Source organism: Mugil cephalus, chromosome 3 (assembly GCF_022458985.1).
Source record: "Mugil cephalus isolate CIBA_MC_2020 chromosome 3, CIBA_Mcephalus_1.1, whole genome shotgun sequence".
Taxonomy (NCBI): Eukaryota; Metazoa; Chordata; class Actinopteri; order Mugiliformes; family Mugilidae; genus Mugil; species Mugil cephalus.
In genome coordinates, this window is record NC_061772.1 from 375,481 (window position 1) to 400,747 (window position 25,267).

Here is a 25,267-nt window from a genome sequence, read left to right on the forward strand (position 1 = left end):
CTGAGGAAAACTCTTTTGCAAGACTAGCTTAATCAAGTGGAGGATGAACTGGCCCATGTCGTCTGTGTTGGTCTTTACGGGTCAACAGTGTTTTCTGAACAGCAGTTGTAAATATGACTGATCTTTTATTTATTTATTTATTATTTGGTTATTATCTGGTTTTACGTGTATTGGTGAGTCTCTGAGGGCAAAATAACAATACATGAGATGGAAGGAATAAGAACAAGCTTGTTTATGTCTACATGAGAAAACAAGAAAGCCTGTACAAACTACACTGCTACCAAAAATTAAATTAAAGGCAGTTTTACACTCAAGAAAGATCAGGACGTTTATGGTTTACACTAGAGATTGGACCTTTTACTTAGGTTGTTTTCACACCTGACCAAGAGGACCGGGAGGTTTGATAGAAAACAGTAAGCCTACATCACTGAAATGGCCACGTCCCCTTATGGATGAAAACAAAGGAGAAATTGCTGCGTTGTGTATAGTCCTTTGAATAATTTAAAAGATAAAACTCTGAGATTTTCTCTACTCCCCTCAAGGGAGAGGGACTAAAACCGAAAAAAGATTATGGCTTCAGGCCTCAAAACGGGTGGACAAAGATGGAGTCATGGGACCATGGTCGATATGCGTACATGTGTGTACTTAGGACTGGATCTACTGAGATCCCAATTTGCGTATACATTGAGATGAATAAAGTATCTCTCTATTCAAAAAGGTCGTTAATATTAGAATAAATCACTGTGTTCTGCACAGAGCCCAATATCTGCCACGTACGTCCTCTTCTCCACTATACAAACACAATCGCACGTGCATTGCCAATCAGTGCAATTTCCCAAACAGAGATGTAGGGACAATAAATCGCTTCCATTAATGAAGGTGTAACAACAAATTTGATTTGTTTGATTGAAAAAATGAACAAAAATCTTTGCCCTTCAGAGATCGGTCGCTAAACTTTCCGCTGTTTTTGAGCTGAACCTTCTACAATGATACAGTCTGTCAGACCGTCGAGTGAAAAAATCAGAATGTAACAGATACATCAACATCAGAGTGAAAAACCCGGGTCGATGCAGCATCCCAAATGTGTGGCAGAGAGGTTGTTTACTTCTAGCTGGAACCTCACCTGTAATTCCATGTTTATCAGCAGTGTACAAAAAGAAACTACGTGGGCTCCAAAGTAACCACATGCAAATGTCGCAACGCATTCCTTTGCCATTATGTCGGCTGATGTAACATGTAGGCACAAAGACACACACTCACATAAATAGCACATTGTGATGAGCAGAACTTAACAGGAAACATGACATGCCATGTCAGCGCTATGGACTACAAGTGTGAGTAAAGATCCAAGCAGACACACACTGTATATGGAAACACAGTGACACACAAACAGTGCAATCTGACAGCTGAGCGGCATTTGCTCTGAGATGCTCATCACTTCCCATTGTCCTCAGGCTGCATCTGCTGACTGCCGGGCTGCTCACAGACATACATGTGCATAACACATGTCGACACACCAAGAGACACACGCACTGGCACTGAACTGACATTGGACTTGAATAGCAACAGCAAGTTTAGAAGTGGCAACCTGCTCATGGGTTAGTAATCAGTGTTGCAATGATGCCATAATCAAAATTGTGCATATATGTTTGTGTTAATGCTGAACATGTAACAAATATCTGTGTATGTGTTTGATCAAAAAAAAACAAACAAAACAAAACAAAACAAAACAGAAAACATGGATATTTATTACAAAAACTCAAATATAAAAGGATATTGAAGAGAGAGCTGCAAACATTATTTGTCCTGGGCACCTGACAAAAATCTTCATTTACCCCCACACTTCTATGGCAATTGTCTGTAAATGTAAGTAAACTGTCGTTAGCTCATAGTCTGGTTTTATTCTGGCATTCTAGCTGTAGACATAGCCATAGCTAGTGACATAGTATATATGTCTCTGATTCTGGCTGTAGGTGTGTGTTCATGTCTAAAATGAGCTCCGTCCATCATAAAACAAAGTGGAGGAAATATCTTCGCTTTAATTAGATTGGCAACATCATTTTTACTAAAAGAACACAGTCAAGATGTGTTTTATAGCAAAAGTGAAATAACTTCTGTTGTGATTTGGTGATATAAATGAAATTAACTTGGCTTTCAGGGAGGGTGCCCCTCAATATAATGGTATGAGAAACACTAAGAGGTGTTTTGAAAAAAACTGAAGGGCATTGAAGGCTTAGGTGGAAAATGCCCACCACTGATGAAAAGGTATAAAAAAATGTTCAGACTAATAGATACAATAAGGACCAGAAATATTTGGACTGTGAGACAATCTTCATGATTTTGTAGCATTCCATCACATTGAATTTGAAGATGCAATGGAAAAGCGGACAGCCGGTTAAATTTGAGGGGATAAACAAAAACAATACCTTGAATAAAATGATGTATTGTAAAGAACCTTCTTCAGGCAATTACTTCCTCAAGGTCGGAACCAATGGACATCACTGAAAGCTATGTTTCCTCCATTGTGATGCTTTGCCAGGCCTGTACTGCAACTATTTTCAGTTGTGGCTTGTCTGTGGGTCTTCCTGGCTTCAGTTTTGCCCTAATCAAAATTAAATGTATGCTCGAGCAATTGGGTCAATATCTGGTGATTGACTCAGCCAATACAGAATATTCCACTTCTTTGTATCAAAAAAACAAACAAACAAACAAACAAAAAAAAACTCATGGGTTGCAGTATGTTTTGGGTCATTACATTGTGAAATGTCTTCCAATAAGCTTTGCTTCATTTGGCTGAATTTAAGCATAAAATATAAGCCTATACTATTCAGAATTTATCTGGCTGCTTCTGCCTTCTGTCACATCATCAGTAAACATTAGTGACCCATGACACTGGAAGCCATGCATGCCATGCATCGCACTGCCACCACACTTTAAAGAAGGCGTGGTGAGCTTTGGATCATGAGCTGTTTCAAGTCCTTGATTCCTTCTTCCTCACATCATTTTAGTACAGGTTGGATGTGGTGTGGTGTATTAAGAATGGGGGATAGTAGAATGGGTGGGTTAGAGGACTGCAGCACACTACTGTCCTGTAGCCTAGGGGCCCACTGACCGTGGATCTGACATTGTGAACCTGGAGGTGGAGGGCAATAAAATATTTTCCATAACAACACTTATCACTTTAAGAAAAAAGATCAAAGATGGCATAAGCTAGCAGGCAAAGCCAAGTTGTAAATTAAAGTTGAGGAAGTGGCAGAATGCGTTAACAGATTTCTTCGGGTAGCAAATATTTTCTCCAATGATATATATTCAGAAAGAAGTTTCAACCATTAGAAAATGTTTAGAGACTGTTTGTTCTTCAAGTTAATTAGGATTGTTTTCTTGGCGATGGTGAGAGCTACGACGTCAGACTGCGATAGATGGTGAGGTAGATTGGTGGTTACTAGGTCACCAATGAGGCACAAGTTAGGCATTAATGTGATTCTGCAGTCCAAAATTGTGCTACTAATGACCAGAAGTGATGTACCGGGGAACAGAGCCAGAGAGCGTAGAGATAGGAACTGTTATTGAATTGTTTTGGGTGCATTGCGTACATATTTTGGATATGTCAGGGAGAAGCCCATTCTATGCATCTTGTCTTTAGTTGTATGTGATCTGTGGAGTACTTTCAACTGGATCAGCCGTAAATCCTGTAAGTTTTTTTTGTCAGATCTGGGTCCAGTCAAAGTCAGTGGACAGGGACAGGTCTGCTTTGATATTGGTAGATGAATAGAATGGGTGGTTGATAGCAACTTATATATTTTAGAGAGGGGTTTCTTCTTTTTTGGTGCACATTTTTTGATGTTGGTGATGAATTGTGGAGGCTGTATGCTATTCTGGAGCATTGTAATTTTCTTCTTGATTATCTTTATCACCTGTAGTTCTTCTCAAGAGGTTGTGTCAGTCCTTAAAGATATGCTGTGAAATTATGTCAAGAGACTCATTCTAATAATGTCACTGTAACTGCTTAATGGATTGTGTTCAATAAAACACACAATAACAAATAATTGTAATGTATTATTAACTCAATCACTTATTGTCTGATCGCCTATAATTGTGACTTAAAGGTCTAATCAGAACAGCTATCACAGAATACCAGGTAACTACAAGGGGTTGACAAGTCTGTATTGCTTTTTTTTTTTCAAATCAATCGATTACTGCTTCATGTGGTTGAAAAAAAAAAACTTAACCACCTTAATACATAGTACTTTATTTTATTTTATTTTTTTTATCTAACTTGCTTGTATTCCCATTTGCAGGCATGTCCATTACGGCATCAACTGTCAACTTTGATAAATATGGGAGTGGCCTCTCCCACTCAGCTGTTTTGGTGTGGTGTACCAGATAGACACAAAGCATTAACACCAATATGAATATACAGCCTCCAGTTAAATCCTCCTCCAGACAAAGGCACGCTCAGAGACTTTATATAAATATCTTTGTTGTTATTTGATTGACATGAAAAGAGGTAATACAATACAAAATTCACTGACGGGTAGAAGGATGTGTAGAGGAAACAACACATTTTGCAGCCGAGAAATAAAGGAAGAGTGCTGACAGAGTGAGGGCAGAAGAAGAAGTGAAACTAAAAAAAAAAAAAAAAACACAAGCTGAAGCAGGTTAGGTGAGAGAAAATGAAAGAGGCAGGAATGAGGAAGATATTGGAGAATTAAAGATGAGAGGAAAGAATGTGGCAAGAGGACTATGGCCTGGGTTTGATACAGGTGGAGAAATGATGAAAGGAGATGTGAGGGGTGAGGAGAGGCCTGACAAAAGCTCCCAGGTGTCAGTGCAGCTAATCTGCATCCTAATAAGTGAGCAGGAAACTAATCAGCTCATACAGTTCTGCCTGCCAGTCTCTTGCTTAATCTCATCCCGTCTCTCTTGCTCTCTCTGTCTCTCTCTCTCTCGGGCATGCTCACACACATCCTTATACTTCTGTCTTAGTGAGGACGCTCATTGGCATAATGCATTCCCTAGCCCCTTACCCTAACCCTAATCATCTCTACTAAATGCCTAACCCTAACCCTAACACTAACCCTAACCATAACCTAATTGTAACCTTTACCCTAAAACTGAGTTTTAACCTTCAAAAGTGAGGTCGGAAAAGTGGGGACCAGCTAAAATGTCCGCACTTTCCAAAAAAGACTTTACTGCTTTGTTGGTTAAAAACTCAAACCAGCCCTCAGTATGTAGCAAGTACAAGAACACACACACACACACACACACACACACACACACACACACACACACACACACACACACACACACACACACACACACTCTGTTCTGAGAACAGTCCAAATTATATATGAAATTGTCTTGCACACCCAAACATGCATACACACACACACATATATATACATATATATATATATATGTACTGAAATAGATAAATAAATTAAAATTCATACATATTTTACACAGGGGTGTACAAACATACTAAACATACACACAATAACATTCAAACAACCATGCTGAAAACCTCTAACCTGGTCCTAAATAACAAATGATCTGCTAGCAACCGAGCTAAGGGTCTTGATGGAATGCCCGGGGAGGGAACTATTGCAAATCAGGTGCTTGGAAGGATGTCAGACCAGTCCAGGTTCAGGTCATCTCAGTGTAAAAAGCCTAGCAAGAGTCCTGGCCTCTGGCAGGCATTGACGCAAGGCTGTTATCTGAGATGTGTGATGAAATTCATCTGGGAAAGTCTGTGAACCACGGGATCTAAGCTTTCACTCACAAACTGACACAAAGTCAATGCCCCAGCGGGTGTTGTTCAGTAATGTGCTGGTGAAAGTTGAGGTATGACATCTTAAGAAAATACATATCCACCTCACAGAATGGAGAACTGTCTGTAATGACAGACCACTGGCTGACAAAAGACTGACAAGTCTTTGACAAGACTGAATATGATTTTCACACTGTGAATCTCACTCATTACCATGTGAAGCTATTAACTATGCTAGTAAAGACAGCTAAAATTAATGGTAATTAAACAATTTACCGGAGGAAGAAAGCTGTTAAGTTACATCAATGTTCATGGCTAGGAGGGAAGAAGCAGCTGATGAGTTGTGCGTGTACCAGAGGTGGCATACTGTAATTGAGATTTTTTCTGGGCATAGTATGCTCGAAATCCACATCTAGAAAATGATCCACAAAGGAAATTGCTTGGTCACAGTAGCTTAGTTGCACAAAAAACACTCTTATAAACCACAGCAAAAAAAAAGAAAAAAAAAGAAAGAGAGAGAGAGAAAAAGATCTAAGCAAAGTATGTACAGAATTAACATTATGAACAAATTTACAAAATAATGGGCAAGGAGTGGCATGGATCTTGTTTCATGCTGTTACCTTGTACAGCAACAGAGAGATGTAAACTCCATTACCCAGGAGCATGTCCCCATCCACCTGTAGAGTCTTAAAAGCGTGGCACAGATGCACTGTGGTCCAGGAAGTCTGCATACATTTTCAGAGGTTCTACAGTGAAAACCCTCCGATACCAAAGAAAATGCTGCTCTCTACTATATTTGACAGCTGAGGCAGCAGCATCATGTAATTATAACAGTACGCCAACACAAAGGAAAACAGGAAAACTCTTACCTTCATACCCTAGGTCTTAAACAAGACCATTTATATTTTATAAAATAACCCAAGGATTTGAAAAATTTTTGAAATGTTGACGTTAGAAATATGTTAAAGGAAATGTAATTCTGATGGTGTTTTAAATGTAAATTGCAACTTGCAAATTAGTTTTAATTAAGATGACGGCGCGCACTGACGCAGTGGCTCACAGCTCTTCCCATTCTCTGTTTGGATCAGACTGCTGTTAAAATGCACCAGCTGTCAGTTATGTACAGTAATATATTAGCTTATTAAGGGTGGAGTGTGAGGTTGCATGGCTTTAATTCAAAAATTATTAACCATTCAGCTCATAAATTTTACTAAAACCCACATGGAATATACTCAGAGTATATACCAAGCTGTCAACTGTTTCAGTCTTTTTTAATTTATATTGCACTGGGAATCAATGTCAATCCATTCATTCCTGTGAAAGGAAATGCGGGTGCTATTGCTGTTGATAGTGTGTTTTTTGTGTGTGTGTGATTCTGAAAGAAGAGGAGAAAATCTAATCTCCCTTCACAAAAAGACAACTGTGTGACAGCAAAAAGGTATGAACAACGCTTGTTTTCCTACTAATGAGCAGAATAGAGTGCCAGAGTAAATCATGCAAAGGCCCAACCGAGTGTCAAACCATTTTTGCTTTTGTAAGTATGTACTAATGCTGCACCAACATTTTGACTTTCAGCAACGCTGTTGCAATAAAAAAAAGAAAATGTATTAACTAAGAGAAAAAAAGGCAGTGAGTCAAAAATATATAAAACAAGCTACAGTTGCTTGAAGTCAGACATAATTTGAAAATAACAGGTTTAAAGTGTAAATGAAACACAGAATATTGCACAAAGTAAAAGTGCTATTTCTTTAGACTCAGAATATTTAGTCTTCTTCGTTGCACAGATAGAATAAGGATTATTTTTCTGTCATTTTTGACAACTTTATAAGACAATCTAAAGTGGAAAGTGACAGGTTTGTGAAAGTAAGACATGGAGCACTGTGTCAGGCTGGCTTCAGACCCAGGATATCTCAATCAATCAAGTTCTTGTTTATTTAGTTGCTGTACTGAGAAAATCTGGTACCATATCTGTATTAATGTCCATTGCAGGTCACACATTCTGGAGTAACATTTGGAACAAAATTGTGCAAAGATGAAAACAGAAATGGGTGGTTATCTTCACAAAGGAAGGTCTTTTTTCCTGATACGGGCGACAGTAACTTGTGTTCGAACTTCACTTACCTTGCAGAAAAGCCTCTGTAGCTTTGTTTGTATGAGATGCCACAATATGTATTCAGGTCAAAAATATAGATTTCATTGTCTCAAAGGATTACTTTCTACTGTGTTTTCATGTGTGACGTCATCGACTAGTCCATGTTGACTCAACTTTCACCACATATTAGTCAAAGTTGTTCAACTCCTAGTAGTCAATGTGGTAGGGACAGCAGAGAGAAGGGAAGAACAGAATATACTGGCCAAAGCAGCTACTTACCCATCACTTTAACAAAGTAGGCATCTGCTTCAAAATTGTTCTTCAAAGCATGAATGACCAGGTCTTTTTTGCCCTCTGCCTGGCTCAGAACCAACATGTCTAATATACCCTGCAAATGAAGACAGGCACAAAGGGACGATGAGAACTTGGCACGTGTTTCTTAAGACGTACATTTTTATCCTTCTAACATACTGGATTTCTGATTTAGCAATATCACATTCCTCACTCGTTTTCTTTGTCTATGTCTCTCTGTCACTTAAAAATCTTTCCATAACAGAGAGTAAGAGAGATAACAGAGGGGTGGTGTAATTCAGCAGACAGCTAACATTAGCAGTAGTAAGTCATTCTGATAAAACAAGGACATACAACAAATCGAAATAAGCTACTGTTGATATTGTTTACTGGATGTATGCAGAGGATGTCTAGTTTAGTAGACTTGGTACAAGGATTTAGTGTTTTAACATAAACACTTTATTGCCAAGAAATAAAAATGCAGGCAACATTTGAATAAAATACTGACATTGTGTAAAAAGCCCAGCAAGTGTATAAAGAGTGGAAAACAGCTGCAGAACATTTAGTGAATACAATAACTGTCAAAGATGGAGTAAAGTAGCCTTACAAATAAGGTACTCTATGTGCTCCTAACTGTATTGCTAATAACAAAGATCTGAACTGATCACAATGTCTTGTCCTCGGCCCAAATGTGGAATTATGAAAAAGAATACCAGTCTAAGAATGCCTACATATATAGAGACTTTACACATAATCCACACAATCTAGATTAGATATCAACTATTCTTGTTGTCTCTGTGTGATGAATCCATTTTCTTATTTGGCGTAAAGTTATTCAACAATGTATTAAAGCGTTTACTGGTATATCTAAAAGGCTGGGGAAATAACACATGATGCAAGAGGGGCTGAGATATGAGTGAGCATAATGGTCCAAACTAAAAACCAGCACATCAAGTACTCACGTCCTCATAGATGTCAAAGAAAGTTGCCATGACGGCATGTTGGATAACTCCCAAGTCTAATAGGTCCCAGTGGATGTGGAACATTCGTCCAATACCATGGCAGCTGTTGTTGTTACAGGGCACATTCTCCAACAGGAAGGCCTGCTGACTGCTTGGAGACAGAGAGAGAGAAATGCATGTTATCTTTTGAATCTTAGATTGTTAAAGTGAGCCCTGATACTATCTGTCAGAAGGGAAAATATGTTCATTCTGACAGTTCAGACACCACTACTCCACTGCTTCTGCCTAATAAGGGAGTGCAGGCAGACCTGGCCATGATTTTGGTAAAGGTAAACAAAATCCCTTCATGCATTCTTAAAGGGATTGTTCCTATCATACATAGTCAATTGGTGGCTTTTCTGAATGCAGATGACCCAAACCATGCACGAGCATGGTAGATAAGAACAGGTGGGATTTATTATCACAAATTAGTTATTAGTGTGCGTAGGATCGGTGTCCGCACGTTTGATAAGTGTGGACTTTTTGTACTTGCACACATTATAAATTTCATTCCTACGGTAGAATTTAGAACCTTTTCTACGCAGGGGTTGATAAATGAGGCCGCTGGGATTTTGTCACACTGGGTTGAGAAGAAACCATTGTATCCTATGATAAAGTTGAGGTTTCAACAGGAAATCTCTGTGGGTAAAACTCATCAGAAGTTTGCTTGACTTGAGACCAGAGCCCTGATAACCTTTGCAGGTTCCACCTCACTCACTGGTTCAGGTACCTAGGTTAAGAGGAAGACATAGGAGGTGGAATCTTTCACACAACACATATGGTGGGAAGCAAGTCCACTTGGGAGGACATAGTTTGACCTTCTTGGACTGTCTGGTGTACGAGGACCAAGACCACAGCCTCAACACTGAAATATATAGGGAAGCCACTCACATCTAACATTTATTATTTGATTTCCACCACCCCTGGAACATCAAACTAGGAGTCATCAGAACTGTCCAGCACAGGAGGGCAAACACATCAAACAAACCCTCAAGATGTGGATATCCCAACTGGGCCTTTGTTAAAGGCTCAAGAAGGTATCTCAAAAAGGACAGGGAAGAGGAGTACAGCAAGAGGAAGGAGTGTACTGTATGCTGTTCAGTGCAGTGAGGAATTTACAGACTTGTACACTGGGAAAAACAAACAACCCATCCATAAATGCATGGCCCAACAAAGGAGAACCAGCTCATCAGGGAACGACTCAGCAGTCCACCTCCACTTGAAGGACAAAGGACACTCCTTTGAAAAAAGCAACGTCAAAGTCTTAGCCAGAGAAGACGGATGGTTTGAGAGAGAAGAAATCAAGGGTGAATTCCAATTCCTTGCTTAACCCTCAATCTCAAAAATGTACATTCCTGCTAGTGCAAGTGCTGCCCCAATTCTCAGAAAAAATAAGTTGAGGGGCAAGTTTAAGGGCTGTATCGCCTGGGAGTAAGGGCTACCCAGAATGCACTGCGTTTTTTGACTGAACGAAAATGGCGCCGAAAGCAGCAAAGCGAATAAGCTACAAATGTAAGTATTTTCTTTGTTAATAGAGATGTAAAAACTCTGAAAACCATCTTAGTTTAGGCCCATTTGATGGATTACTTATGTCATTGTTGCGTAACATTTATTTTTTATTTTACGATCTTTTGTCACAAGCTGGCCGGTGCGGACAAGCGGTCGTTTGCTATCATTTACTTATCAATAAGCCGTGGTGTGCGGTAACTGTCAGCTGAATATGTCCGTGGTTGTGGTATTTATACAGAATATTTGTATAAGTATCATCCTATAACTAACTGATTATTACGGTATTATTTGTTTTGCAACTTAAGTAATAACTGACAAACGGATCTGATGGGCCCGTCAATGATAGCTGCGTTTGTGGCTTAACGTTACAGGGTTAGCTGCATATATATGTAAACAATAATAAACTAACATTAATGTTATCCTTGTGTCATTTCAGGGTCCCGTTCCTCTTCTTCCTTTTTGGAGTTGACAGACTGGACGGAGCTTTCGCGTTATTCTGCCCCTCACAGTCTGAAGACGTATCTGTATTTAAGGTGTCCCATTTCTAAGTGACAAAATAACCCTCAACACTTGGTTTTGAGGGCCAGTTAAGATTGGGGTTGAGCTTGAGGGTTAAGATTGAGGATTAAAATGAGAATTGGAATTGGGCCCAAGATTATCTGGGAGCTCACTTGAAGCGAAGGGGTACAACGGATTTCCCATTATACACAGCGTTTGTTTATTCAACCAGCTTTTGTTTGTCTCGTTCTGTTTATTCCATTAATATCGCTATGTAGTCAGCTAACGTTAGTTAATGTTAATAATGTACGTTAAGTATGCTTCTACTTGCCGTTACATCACAATTATGTTTGTTTATGTTTGTGTTTTGTTTTTTTGTTGTTTTTTTCCACACATATCTTGCAGACCAAGGTTGTTTATTAGATGGGAAAATTACATGTTTTCAGCCATGGTTCACATTCACACACGTTTGTTTTCACTTCAAATTTCAGCCTAAAAGCCGGTGACTTACAGCTGTGCATGGACGGGATTGTTTCAATTGCAGGTTCCTTAGATACCATCGTTTCCTCGTAGGTCTTCGGCTGCCACAGAAAGTCGTAAATGTATATGAAGGGCGGCATCTTGGATGTTTGTTTACAGTAGTCGCCTCCGCAAGCAAACAGCAATGCATGATGACGTAATGGCAATCGAGTTCCTTCTCATTTCCTAGGGGAATGTTTTCACCCCGGTAACTCTAAACTGACCCTAGGTGTATGTCTCAGTGTTAGCCCTGTTATAGGCTGGTGACCTGTCCAGGGTGTACCCCGCCTCTCGCCCGATGCCAGCTGGGATAGGCTCCAGCAACCCCCCGTGACCCTAGTGCAGGATTAAGCGGTACGGAAGATGAGATGAGATGTTTTCACCCCTTCCCCTCGGCCCTCTGTTTCGAGCGGTAGACTAAGGGATAGGGCTAAGGGGGAGAATTGGGATTTGGCCTTAATCTACCATCAATTTACAATACAGCCTTAACTTCTGTCCCAAGAAGTTTCAACACCATTCACACCTTGAGACTGGAGGCTCTTCGGTGGGGCTTTTGTGAAAGGTCATTATATTTACCTGCCACTATATAAGAAAAGGAGGATATAGAGAGCAGACTAATGGAGTACTGTAATGTATGATTCAAGATTTTTTATTGTCTAAGTAACAAGCAGCATCATTATCAGTAATGAAATTCTTGGTACTCTGTGTCAGTTTAACTTCACAGAAGCAGGAAGGTATACAAAATTAAATAAATAACATATTTTAATATTAATTCATATTTATTAATATAGAAATAGCATAACAAAAACAAATATATAACAAAATAAAATATATTGAATATAAATACAATAAAAACTGAATAATGCATATGTGTGTGTGTGTGTGTGTGTGTGTGTGTGTGTGTGTGTGTCTGTATGGCACTTCTGTAAATTTCCTGGATGGATGGATAATCAGACCTGGTGATGCACTGGGTTGATTTTACCGCCCTCTGTAGCACTCAGCGTTTGGGGTTGATATAGCTGTTGTACCAAGGCATGATGTTTTCAGCCAGGATACTCTCAATGGTGCATCTGTAGAAGTTTGAGAGCATCCTAGTGTCTAATACACTTGCAGACGTTAAGCAGGACATAATTGGCATTGCACCATGATGTCAGTGCCCTCACCTCATCATCAGCCATGTTGCAGCCAATGACGACGATGTCCCCAGCAAATGTAATGATTGTATTTGGAGTTGTGCTTGAACGTACAATCATGTGTGTATAATAAGAAAAGCAGAGGGCTAAGGACACATTCTTGAGGGGCCCCAGTTTTTAGGATAAGTGTGGAGGAGATGGAGTTGCTGATCTGCACCATCTGTAGTCTGTTCGTCAGGAAGTCAAGAATGACACAGGACTTCAGCTACTGGAAAGGAAGCAGGCAGTCTGAGATGGTCCTGAGTCCTCTTCAAAAGTATCTGCTATCAGAGCCTCTGTAACATACCTATAGTTTGCCACTGTATTGTCTCTTGGCAGATTTGATGGTCTTTCCTGCACTGAGTGAGGTTATTGGTGTGGAAAGCTGCTGTCTGTGCTCTAAGTGCAGAGTGGATCGATCCATTTACCCATGACTTCTGGTTGTGGTATTTCCGTGTGGTCACTCACAATACAACATTGTCAATGCATTTGTTGAAGTATCCTGTTATGGGCTTGGCAGTAGCTCAAAGTATGTCCCAGTCCATTAAGTTGAAACAATCCTGCAGGGTGGTGTCTGATTGGTCTGTCTAGCGCAGGACGGTCTGTATTACAGGTTGCTTACATTTCAGTCTCTTGACTAAAGGATGGTACCAGCAAGACTACGGAGTGATCTGATTTGGCAAGGGCCAGGCGGGGCCAGGTTGTAAACATGGTCCAGGATGTTATATCCATGGTTGGAAACTCAAAATGTTGTTGGTATTTTGGCAGTACTTTTTTACTTAATCTTTTCCCTCCAGTAGTCCAGGCAGGTAAAGTCCAGTCAGAGAAAAGGCTGTGCAGTCTGCTCTGAATTTGCTCTGAGAGCCATAAGGATCTGTGTTATTTAATTTGTCCATCTGAAACTGTGTTACTTTTAGTTTGACAAAAAGCTCAGTTGTGGAGAATTAAAACTGAGGTGTTACATGATACACACAACAATAAAAAGAGGTCATCTAATAATTGTGTCTTCTCAAAAGAAATCAAAAATCAGCTTGAAGACAAGACTCAGATGTCAAGAATGATAAGTCTCTCATGTAAACACAACATATACTATTTCAGACATAGACTTCCTGCGCACAATAGGGTGAATAAATACCAGTTATCAGAGATTACTCTGATAGATTACTCTTATAACTGGTATTGTTATCAACTGTTGTACAACAGTTGGCATCAACCAAACAATCCAGGTGGTCAAATTGACTCTTGAAATGTGCTTTAAGCTTCTCCGGCGCTCATAACTCAGTGTTGGGCAAAATGGTACTGAAGTGTACAAACATCACTAGAAAACCTGGGATCTTCCCTTACTGTAATTGTCTAAGGTATTCACTGGCTGGTTGGAAAATTGTTGTTTTATATGTACACACGTTCCAGTAATTCACAGTTGGCCAGATTCATTTATAACACTTGCAAAGCTGGATGGTTTGATGCAAGACTTTGTGCTTCTAGTTTTCAATCAAAAACAATTTATATATTAGGACGCATAGCGTTTTCTGCATGATGGGGAAAGTTCAGTGAAATTCAAATGTAAGCATTCTTTTTAAAATCTTTTTAAATAGCATAAACTGCAATGGAGACGCAATTAATTATGCATGACCAAAAGTGCCATATCTGCTGATACACCCATTTACAGCACAACAGGTATCGCTCATATGGTAAGATAAGACAATCCTTTAATTTATCACACAGTAGGGACATTTGTAGTATTGCACATATGTGGTCTAGTGAAAGCAGCCTTGATTATACAGCCTCACAGCAACAGGAAGAAAGGACCTCCAGTAATATCCCTAACAAACAGCATAGCGGAAATAGTCAGGTGTTGACCCCTGCTTATAGTGCCATGGAGGGAGTGGGATTGGTTTTCCAGCTTTGCCATCATCCTCTCATCACTCACCACCTCCATAGGCTCAAGAGGGCAGCCCTGAACAGAATAGTTCTTAATGGGTAAGAACTTGAGTCATATATCAATAAGAACAGGCATCTATATTTAAAGCACTGCAAAGTACTGAAAATACAGGAATTTAATTAATTCCTGTGGCTGACACAGAAAGCTTCAGGCATCTATTACAGTAGTGTCAGCTGACATAGCATGTGCTGCAGGATCGATGGTTCTTTGTGTGTATGGTGGGGTTGGGGGATCTTGTGTGGGATTAACTGACTTTGGCTGTGATTACATACATGCTTGCTGGAGGTTTGGTTAAAGGTCATTCTTTGCAATGTAGGAATACTGCGCTTGTACTATTCCCTTCCTCCTACCTCATTAGGCTTAAAGTTAACAGCACACTATATGACTGCATGTCACTAAGGACCTGCCACAGCAGCAGCACCCCCTGGTCAAGACACACTATTAATGGTGAGCACTGACTGACTCACCAGCAGATAATCAGGCCCCAAGCTGCAAACATTTGTTCCCACTTACTCTTATATAGTGCTGGACAGGTAACACACTCTTGGAGTACGGAGCTCCCTCTATCTGGGCACACAGCCGGAACCATAGAAGCATTTGACTGTTCTTCACCAATACAGGTGCTGGCCAGTAAATTAGAATATCATCAAAAAGTTGAATTATTTCAGTAATTCCATTCAAAAGGTGAAACTTGTATACTGTATACTTTCCTTCCACACATAGTGATATATTTCAAGTGTTTATTCATTTTCATTTTTATTATTACAACTGACAGCTAATGAAAACACCAAATTCAGTATCTCAGAAAATTAGAATATTCTGAAAAGGCCAATGAAAAAAATGTTTTTTTTTAGAAATGTTGGCCAACTGAAAAGAATGAACATGAAAAGCATGCGCATGTATAGCACTCAATACTTAGTCGGGGCTCCTTTTGCCTCAATCACTGCATTAATGCGGCGTGGCATGGACTCGATCAGTCTGTGGCACTGCTCAGGTGTTATGAGAGCCCAGGTTGCTCTGATAGTCGTCTTCAGCTCCTCTGCATTGTTGGGTCTAGCGCATTGCATCTTCCGCTTCACAATACCCCATAGATTTTCTATGGGGTTAAGGTCAGGCGAGTTTGCTGGCCAATCAAGGACAGGGATACCATGGTCCTTGAACCAGGTACTGGTGGTTTTGGCACTGTGTGCAGGTGCCAAGTCCTGTTGAAAAGTGAAATCTGCATCTCCATAAAGTTGGTCAGCAGCAGGAAGCATGAAGTGCTCTAAAACTTCCTGGTAGACAGCTGCATTGACCTTGGACCTCAGGAAACAGAGTGGGCCAACACCGGCAGATGACATGGCACCCCACACCATCACTGACGGTGGAAACTTTACACTGGACCTCATGCAACGTGGATTCTGTGCTTCTCCGCTCTTCCTCCAGACTCTGGGTCCTTGATTTCCAAAGGAAATGCAAAATTTGCTTTCATCAGAAAACATAACTTTGGACCACTCAGCAGCAGTCCAGTCCTTGGCCCAGGCGAGACGCTTCTTACGCTGTTTCTTGTTCAAGAGTGGCTTGACACACGGAATGCGACAGCTGAATCCCATGTCTTTCATGCGTCTCTTCGTGGTGGTTCTTGAAGCGCTGACTCCAGCTGCAGTCCACTCTTTGTGGATCTCCCCCACATTTTTGAATGGGTTTGTCGTCACAATTCTCTGCAGGGTGCGGTTATCCCTAGAGCTTGTACACTTTTTTCTACCACATTTTTTCCGTCCCTTCGCCTGTCTGTTAATGTGCTTGGACACAGAGCTCTGCGAACAGCCAGCTTCTTTAGCAATCAACTTTTGTGTCTTGCCCTCCTTGTACAAGGTGTCAATGGTCGTCTTTTGGACAACTGTTAAGTCAGAAGTCTTCCCCATGATTGTGGAGCCTTCAGAACAAGACTGAGGAACCTTTTAAAGGCCTTTGCAGGCGTTTTGAGTTAATCAGCTGATTAGTGTGGCACCAGGTGTCTTCTATATTGAGCCTTTTCAGAATATTCTAATTTTCTGAGATACTGAATTTGGTGTTTTCATTAGCTGTCAGTTGTAATAATAAAAATGAAAATGAATAAACACTTGAAATATATCACTATGTGTGGAAGGAAAGTATACAGTATACAAGTTTCACCTTTTGAATGGAATTACTGAAATAATTCAACTTTTTGATGATATTCTAATTTACTGGCCAGCACCTGTATGTGTTTGTCATGTTTTGGACTGGAGGGAACCCAGCATTGCATAGGATGGACACACACACACACACAAACACACGCGCATGCACACAACTTTGTATCGCCATGCTTGTGAGGACACTCATGATGATGATGATGATGATGATAATGATGATGAAACCCTTAATTGTCACTAGTCTCAAGTAACAGTGAAATTAACCATCAACCCATCCCTACATATACAAAAACATACATACATTTTTTACAAGGGGGCTAGACAGGACAGGAAGATAGGGTATGGAAAAGAGAGATGCAGAGTGAAATGAGGAGAGGTGAGGAGAAAAAGTAACCCTGCGTCCATCATGTAGCCAGCTGCGAACATTCCGGCAGTCCAGCTCCCCCCAACCCAGACTGCTCGTCAAAAAAATTGTGTCATTTGCATAATGCATTCCTTAGCCCCTTACCCTGACCCTAACCATCTCAACTAAATGCCTAACCCTTGTCCTAACCTAATAGTAACCTTTACCCTTAAACTGAGTTTTAACCATCAAAACAGCCAAAAAAGTGAGGACCAGCCGAAATGTCCCCACTTTACACATACTGTATGTCCTTGATCTGATGGTATAAAACTTAACATGGTTCTTGGAAAGGTAGTTATCCTGATATTTATATGGACCTGATTTCAGCACCGGTAAATACTATACTTATACTAAAGTGTGACTTTTTGGTACTTTATACAACTCCAACGGCTTTGTACAAGAATCCATCATTAAAACTGACTAATCGGTTGTCGAGATATTCTCCTTTGAGTTTCACCGAAGGCCTCCCTTACACTTGGTCTGGGTGAATGAGTCAAAACTGTTGTATTTGTATTAAGTGATATGTCACGGAAATCAGTGGGCTAAAATATCTCTAAAATTGTTCGGATTCACCTTTTTACCATCTACTTTTGCACAGTTACTCATCAGATTTTACATTACTAATTCATATTTGAACTGGGCTACTATCCCACATACCAGGGGTGGTTTTTACTCTAAATGTGTTTTTATGATATTTTCTACTTTGTTACGGATGATTTCGATGATGATCTCTGAGACAGTAACATATATCTTAATTCTGACACTTTTGTAGCAATCTCACTGGTGTTTGTGTCACAGGTGACAAAAATTATTCATACAGCCCTTAGAGTTGTGAAGATATAAGGCATTAATTATTATGTGTCATTTTTTCACAGGAGGCAGAAACATGGCCATAGGGACGAAGAGGTTAAATCAATTCGAGTTATTTTCTGAAAAATGAAATTACTTATACCAAACAGGGATTTACTCCAAGACCGACTAATCACACAGTGAGACTTTAGTTCATACATGGCTGCTGCCTGTATAATTTTTTGTATCAATCCATGATGAGGAATAGCTAACCAGCTATGTACAGTATTTCAATGTCCAAGAAACAGATCTCGATTGATTTCCTCTTTATTGAAGCACTCATTCAGACCACAAATTTTACTGAGATAACATTGCAACAATCCCCAAAAGTATGTTACTTTGTTTACAAATAGCAACTAATCGCAAACATCCTCTCTCACTATGATACATTTACTTTAGGTCGTTGGAAGTTGGAAATACTGTGCAGGATTAACAGAGCAACTGACTCATAATACTCCAGATTCCACCCTGGTATGATCAACCAAATTGAGAAACAAACACAGCTACCCAGCTTTCAACATACAGAGAGAGGGATGGATTGCCTAGCAACAGCCTTCTAAGCTCTTGGCAGCTGTTTGATGTGGTGCATACTGATAGATGGAAACACACATAGAAAGGTATATACATTAACACTCACAGCAAGAGGTAACCTTAATGTGAGGGATCTCATTAACAAGGGCAAGAACAGTGAGACTTGGATAACCTTATGTAAGGTGATACAGAAGGAGGTGTTATTAACTTAAATTTAAACTCTGACTTCACATTGTTTGTTAATCTTCAGTCAGCAATAACAATACTATACAGGAATCAATGTGGAGCAAATTCTTCTTTTGGTCATGGTTGTTGATACCAGACCACTAGTAATACAGTACAAACACTCATTTTATGATCATTCATTTAAAAAATTCTTTGCAATGCTCTATACCTAGTTTTCTGTTAGAAGATCCCGGTAACTTGAAGACACATGTTGATACACGTGATACAAGACAAAAGACAAGCCTAGATAGACTGATATATTTAAAATCAGTGAAAGGATGGTTTGCTAAAGCCAGAATTACTACAAGTGTTTTGGTTTAGCAATGATTCCGCCTAATGACAATTGGGAGATGTCAGGCCGGGACTCGAAGCAGCACTCAGGACTCAGTATGCAGAGATGACTAGGGACTTTAATTGGAAGGTACAGAGATCCCTTACAGAGGGACAACAAATGGCCACAAAAATTCCTGGACGTAATTCAAATCAGGGAAAACAAAAAACTCTCCAAAGGGAGGAAAATTCAAAATGAAGAAACAATTCACAAAATAAACACAAAACACTCCGAAAGGAGGAAACCTCAGAACTGAGGAAAAAAGCTAAGAAAAGACTAAACAAATCAAAGTAATCTCTCCGAGAGGATTCACAGGCTTACGTGAAAAATGCTTGGGAAGAAAACATGAAGCGAAGCACGAGAAGGTTGACGAAGACGACACTCTGGCACGAGACAAGGGGAACACAGACTACTTAAACACATGGAGGGAAATAGGGGACAGGTGGACACAATCAGGAATCAGGGAAGACAATCAGACTGGTGACACATGAGGAAGGGCAAGTGACCTGAAACAAGAGGAGAGTTACTTTTCAAAATAAAACAGGAAATGACATGACAAAACAACCCCAAGACAAGACACCCTCACCACGGTGTGACAGAACCCCCCCTCTTAGGACCGGCTACCAGACGGTCCAGGCTGTTCAGGATGGTCGCGGTTGAAGTCAGTAATAAGGGTACGGTCCACAATGAACCGTGATGGGATCCACTGTCTCTCTTCTGGACCGTACCCCTCCCAATCCACCAGGTACTGTCTGCCCCGGCCCCTGTTGCGTACAGCTAGCAGCCGTTTAACCTTGTAGACCGGACCCCCGTCTATCATCTCAGGAGGAGGAGGGGGCGGGAGGGAGGGAACCAAGGGACTCTCCTTGGCCGGCTTGACCTGACTGACATGGAAGGTGGGGTGAACACGGAGGGAGCGAGGCAGGCGGAGTCGGACAGCCGCAGGACCGATGACCTTGGTAATGGGGAAGGGACCCACAAAACGCGGTGCCAGTTTCTTGGAGGGGACCCTGAGGTGAAGATTCTTGGTAGAAAGCCAAACCCTTTGGCCCGGCTGGTAAGCAGGTGCGGGTCGCCTCTTGCGGTCCGGTCCCCTTGGCGGATAAGCACTTGCCGTGCAGCGGCCCAGATGCGTCGGCAGCGGCGGATCATGGCGTGGGCGGATGGGACCGAGACTTCAGGCTCCTGGGCAGCGAACACAGGAGGTTCATAACCATAAACACACTTGAAGGGCGAAAACCCTGTGGCAGACGTAGGCAGGGAGTTGTGGGCGTACTCGACCCAGACCAGGTGTTTGCTCCATGTCGAGGAATTCTGGGACACTAGACAACGGAGGCCGGTTTCCAGCTGCTGGTTAAGGCGTTCGGTCTGGCCATTAGCCTCCGGGTGGTAGCCCGAGGTCAGACTGGCCTTAGCTCCGATGAGCCGGCAAAATTCCCTCCAGAACCGTGACACGAACTGGGGCCCCCGGTCTGAGACGATGTCCTTGGGAAACCCGTGAATCTTGAAAACATGGTCAATCATAATTTCAGCTGTTTCCTTGGCTGAAGGCAGTTTGGGCAGGGCTATAAATCTGACCATTTTAGAGAATCTATCCACCACAGTGAGGACTGTGGTGTTACCTTGAGAGACCGGGAGCCCGTGACGAAATCCATCGATATATTGGCCCATGGTCTGGAGGGGATAGGCAGTGGTTGCAGAAGTCCCATACGTGACCCGGAGGACACCTTGTTCCTCGCACAGACCGAACAAGCCTCGACGTACTCCCGGACCTCCGATTCCATGGATGGCCACCAGAACCTCCGAGAGATGGCGAACACCGTCCGCCGAACTCCCGGATGACAGGAAAGCAGCGAGGAATGGGCCCAATGAATCACCTGTGGGCGCAAATCGACAGGGACAAACAATCGATTCTCGGGGCACCCACTAGGTGGCGGAGCCTCACCATTAGCTTGCTTAACCTCATTTTCTATCTGCCAAGTCACCGCTCCAACCACACAGGTCAGTGGAAGGATAGGCTCTGGTTCTTTGGCTAATCCCCAGTCCATTAAACTCTCATCAGCCCCAGAGTCAATTAAAACGTTCATCTCCATGACGGTGGTGTTGTGTTTTACCTTTATGGCGGTCAAACTGCGTGAAGGAGAACCTGAGGTTGAATACTTGCTTACTCCCCGAGCTGCCTTGACTGGGCAGACGACCACACGATGTCCAGATTCTCCGCAGTAGAAGCAGCGCCCCTCCTTGAGACGACGTTGTCGTTCCGCCTGGGTGAGCTGGGTCTGGCCCAACTGCATGGGTTCAGCCTCTCCTACCGTGGATAAGGAAGGAGGAGGTTCGGGAGTCGGTCCCCGGGCTTCATGCCCATCCCGAACCAGCGGTTGTCGGTACCTCTCCAACGATGGTTGGCCCTTCTGATGCCGATGGAGTTCTTGGATCCGGTTATCTGTCCGGATGACTAGGGCGATGAGGGAATCCAGGTCCGCAGGCAGGTCCAAGGGCACCAGTAGCTTCCGTATGGGAAAAGACAGTCCATCCAGAAAAGCATCATAGAGGGCTTCGGAGTTCCATCCGCTCTCCGTTGCCAGGGTGCGGAAGCGGATGGCGTAGTCGCTTACCGAGTCGTTTCCCTGCTTCAACCCGCTCAATTCCCTAGCTTTCTCTCTGTCCGTTGACACCGGATCAAAAGTCTTCTGAAGAGCGGTCTGAAACTGTCGAAGCGAGTGGCACAGTGAAGAGTCTCGGTCCCATTCCGCTGTGGCCCATACTCTCGCTCTTCCGGTCAGGTGAGACATCATGAAGGCGATCTTAGACCGATCTGTGGCAAATGCAAGGGGGGAATGTTCAAAATGAATGGCACAGTCTATGAGGAAAGTCTTACAAGATCCTGGTTCTCCGGAATAGCGCTCCGGGGGTGCCAGCCTGATCCCTGTTCCGACAGTGGGTACCGTCTGAACAGGAGCAACTGCTGTGACTGGAGGCTCCGGCACAATTGGCGGGTTGTGAGTCTGTTGTAGGTGTCCAAGCATATCCTGCACTTGAGATGAAAGTTGACCCAACTGCGTGAACACCGCCACCTGAAACTCCTCCTGGCGGGAGAGTCGGGTCTCGTGAGCGTGGAGCGCGGCCGTTATCTGGCCAGTCTCTGCTGAGTCCATACTGGCCAGAGTGTACTGTCAGGCCGGGACTCGAAGCAGCACTCAGGACTCAGTATGCAGAGATGACTAGGGACTTTAATTGGAAGGTACAGAGATCCCTTACAGAGGGACAACAAATGGCCACAAAAATTCCTGGACGTAATTCAAATCAGGGAAAACAAAAAACTCTCCAAAAGGGAGGAAAATTCAAAATGAAGAAACAATTCACAAAATAAACACAAAACACTCCGAAAGGAGGAAACCTCAGAACTGAGGAAAAAAGCTAAGAAAAGACTAAACAAATCAAAGTAATCTCTCCGAGAGGATTCACAGGCTTACGTGAAAAATGCTTGGAAGAAAACATGAAGCGAAGCACGAGAAGGTTGACGAAGACGACACTCTGGCACGAGACAAGGGGAACACAGACTACTTAAACACATGGAGGGAAATAGGGGACAGGTGGACACAATCAGGAATCAGGGAAGACAATCAGACTGGTGACACATGAGGAAGGGCAAGTGACCTGAAACAAGAGGAGAGTTACTTTTCAAAATCAAACAGGAAATGACATGACAAAACAACCCCAAGACAAGACACCCTCACCACGGTGTGACAGGAGAGGCTGCAGCCTGCAACCCAGAATAGGCATTTACAGATAATGAATGAATGAATGAATGAATGAATGCATAAGTGTGGTATTAGGAAATACCATTATTACACCTGTGTATCTTATCACATGAACAATGACATACAGGTCTGTTAGGTAAGGCTGAGAGTAAAATTTTTAAAGAAACACAGGGATTTAATAAAGTATGAAATAAAAATACAACAGTACTGTGAGTGAGATAGCCAAACGTTTGTAAACTAAACCAAGATTATCAAAACAAGAATCATAAAAAAAATATCATCTCACAGACAGAACTTATTTTTCAGACAAGTGTTTCTAGATGTGCAGCCTAAGCTATTCCACAAAATCTAAAGAAACAAGCAAAGCTGAGAACTGGAAATACAGTGGCTGACCAAGGTGAAGCAGACCAGATGAAAGACACATTAGTGGATCTCTGGTACCTCCATTTACAGCCTAGATAAGTCTGATCAAAACTGATGTTAATGGGAGACTTGCAGTCAAAAAGCCATTCGACTGATGTCAAAAGCACAGTCAAGTGACTCAGCAATGGTTTTTATAGGTTTGCATAATGAAAACTGGTATAGAAGTAGTAAATCACACGATATGATTAAAGACTCTTTGTCCCAAATTCATTAAGCAGCTGGGCTCATAAAACCCATTTTCAGAAAAAAAAAAAAAAAAAAAAAAAAAAAAGCAGTCTGCAACAGATGGCAAACTTGATGTCAACATCATAGTGCTATGTAGGGATGGATTACATGAAGAAACAGGACATTCATGGTAGGTTTGCTGGTCAGGTGAGGAACTCAGAAAGGCAGAGGGTTGCGAAAAGTATGAACATGTCTGTCGCGAACACTTTCATTTAGAACATTTAGAATTGGCTGGAGGGGAGGCACAAAGGCTTGGTGGTTAGCCTCCCAGCTAGAAGGTCCAGGTTCGAGCCCAGGTCGGGCCTTTCTGGGTAGAGTTTGTATGTTCTCCCTGTGTCTGCACCTCCTCCCACATGCTCGTTAGAATAATTGGTGACCCTAAATTGACCCTAGTTGTGCATGAGTGCAATTGTTTGTCTGTGTCTGTGTTAGCCCTGGCGACCTGTTCAATGTGTACCTCGCCTCTCGCCCGATGCCATCTGGGATACACTTCAGCAACCCTTCAAGTGAGGATAAAGCGGTATGGAAGATGAGATGAGAATTGGCTGGAACAAAGGGCAACATATAAGAGTGGGGGTAGGGGCACACAGATGAACTATATGTTGTGAAAAAAGGTGTAATCTGGTGGATATTAGTGATTATAAAGTAGATGCGCTTGAAAGAGTGGCAGCAGATCGTCAGTAGCTCCGAGTTGTTGTTATTAATTTATTCTTGGTGTTACTTTCTATTTTTTTCTTTTTTTCAGTCAGATTGTTTTAGGCTGTTTTTTTGTCTTTTAAAACTGCTTTGTTTTTTGTTTTTTTTGTTTTGTTTTTCTGGACTGTAGCACTTAGCTGTAGCACTCAGCAGAGCAGCTGTCCATTGGTGTATTCAAGAGAGCAACTACTGGTGCTGACTTTGTCCACTGTGATGTCCAGAGTGAGGCCTGAGATTCCCATTGGACTTCAGAAGAAGTGCCAAGGATGCTGTGCTGGAGTGAGAGTGAAACATTGGAGAATTTAAACCTCATGGGGAATGTGAGGTCTCTAGCAAAAAAGATGGATGAACTCTGCACAGTTGTTAGGACCCAGAGGGAATCTGCAGTGAGAAGTATTTTGTGTTTTACAAAGACCTGGCTACATGCAGACTTCCCAGACATAGTGCATGTATACCTGGCTTTAAGAGTGTAAGGGCGGATAGAGACATACACCTGAGCGATAAGAAGGGCAGCAGGATTGCTGTTAATGAGAATGAGAGATGGTGCAGTCCTGCTCACATAACTGTAAGGAGCGTATCCGTACACTGGACATTGAACTTTTAGCTGTGGGAATGCGTCCGTATTATTTACTGAGGGAATTCACCTATGTCTTCTTTGTTGGAGTTTACATCCCTCCCTCAGGGCAGCAGCATGTGACATGATCCACGCCACTGTTGCCAGGCAACAGTCCAGACACCCAGAGGCTCGTGATATAATTTCTGGGGATTTAAAACATAACACCTTGGACACTGTTTGGATCTACTGTGTGCTAATTCAAAGGATGAAGGATGAATCTGATCACATCCTGGTCCTGTTAACACCTGAGTATGTTCCTG

General features: G+C 41.9%; 1 protein-coding gene across 2 annotated transcripts in view; it reads right to left on the reverse strand.

Annotated features, from left to right (window-relative positions):
* itfg1 (integrin alpha FG-GAP repeat containing 1) overlaps positions 1-25,267 on the reverse strand; it is a 176,947-nt gene that overhangs the window by 49,167 nt on the left and 102,513 nt on the right. Inside the window, exons 11-12 of one of the 2 annotated variants that reach the window (XM_047580096.1) lie at positions 9,116-9,263; positions 8,142-8,250 (exon numbers count right to left, since the gene is read on the reverse strand). In XM_047580096.1, coding sequence (XP_047436052.1) covers positions 8,142-8,250; positions 9,116-9,263 — 257 coding nt within the window. Of the gene's footprint in view, positions 1-8,141; positions 8,251-9,115; positions 9,267-25,267 lie in introns of both variants that reach the window. The other variant, XM_047580095.1, reaches the window with a different exon arrangement.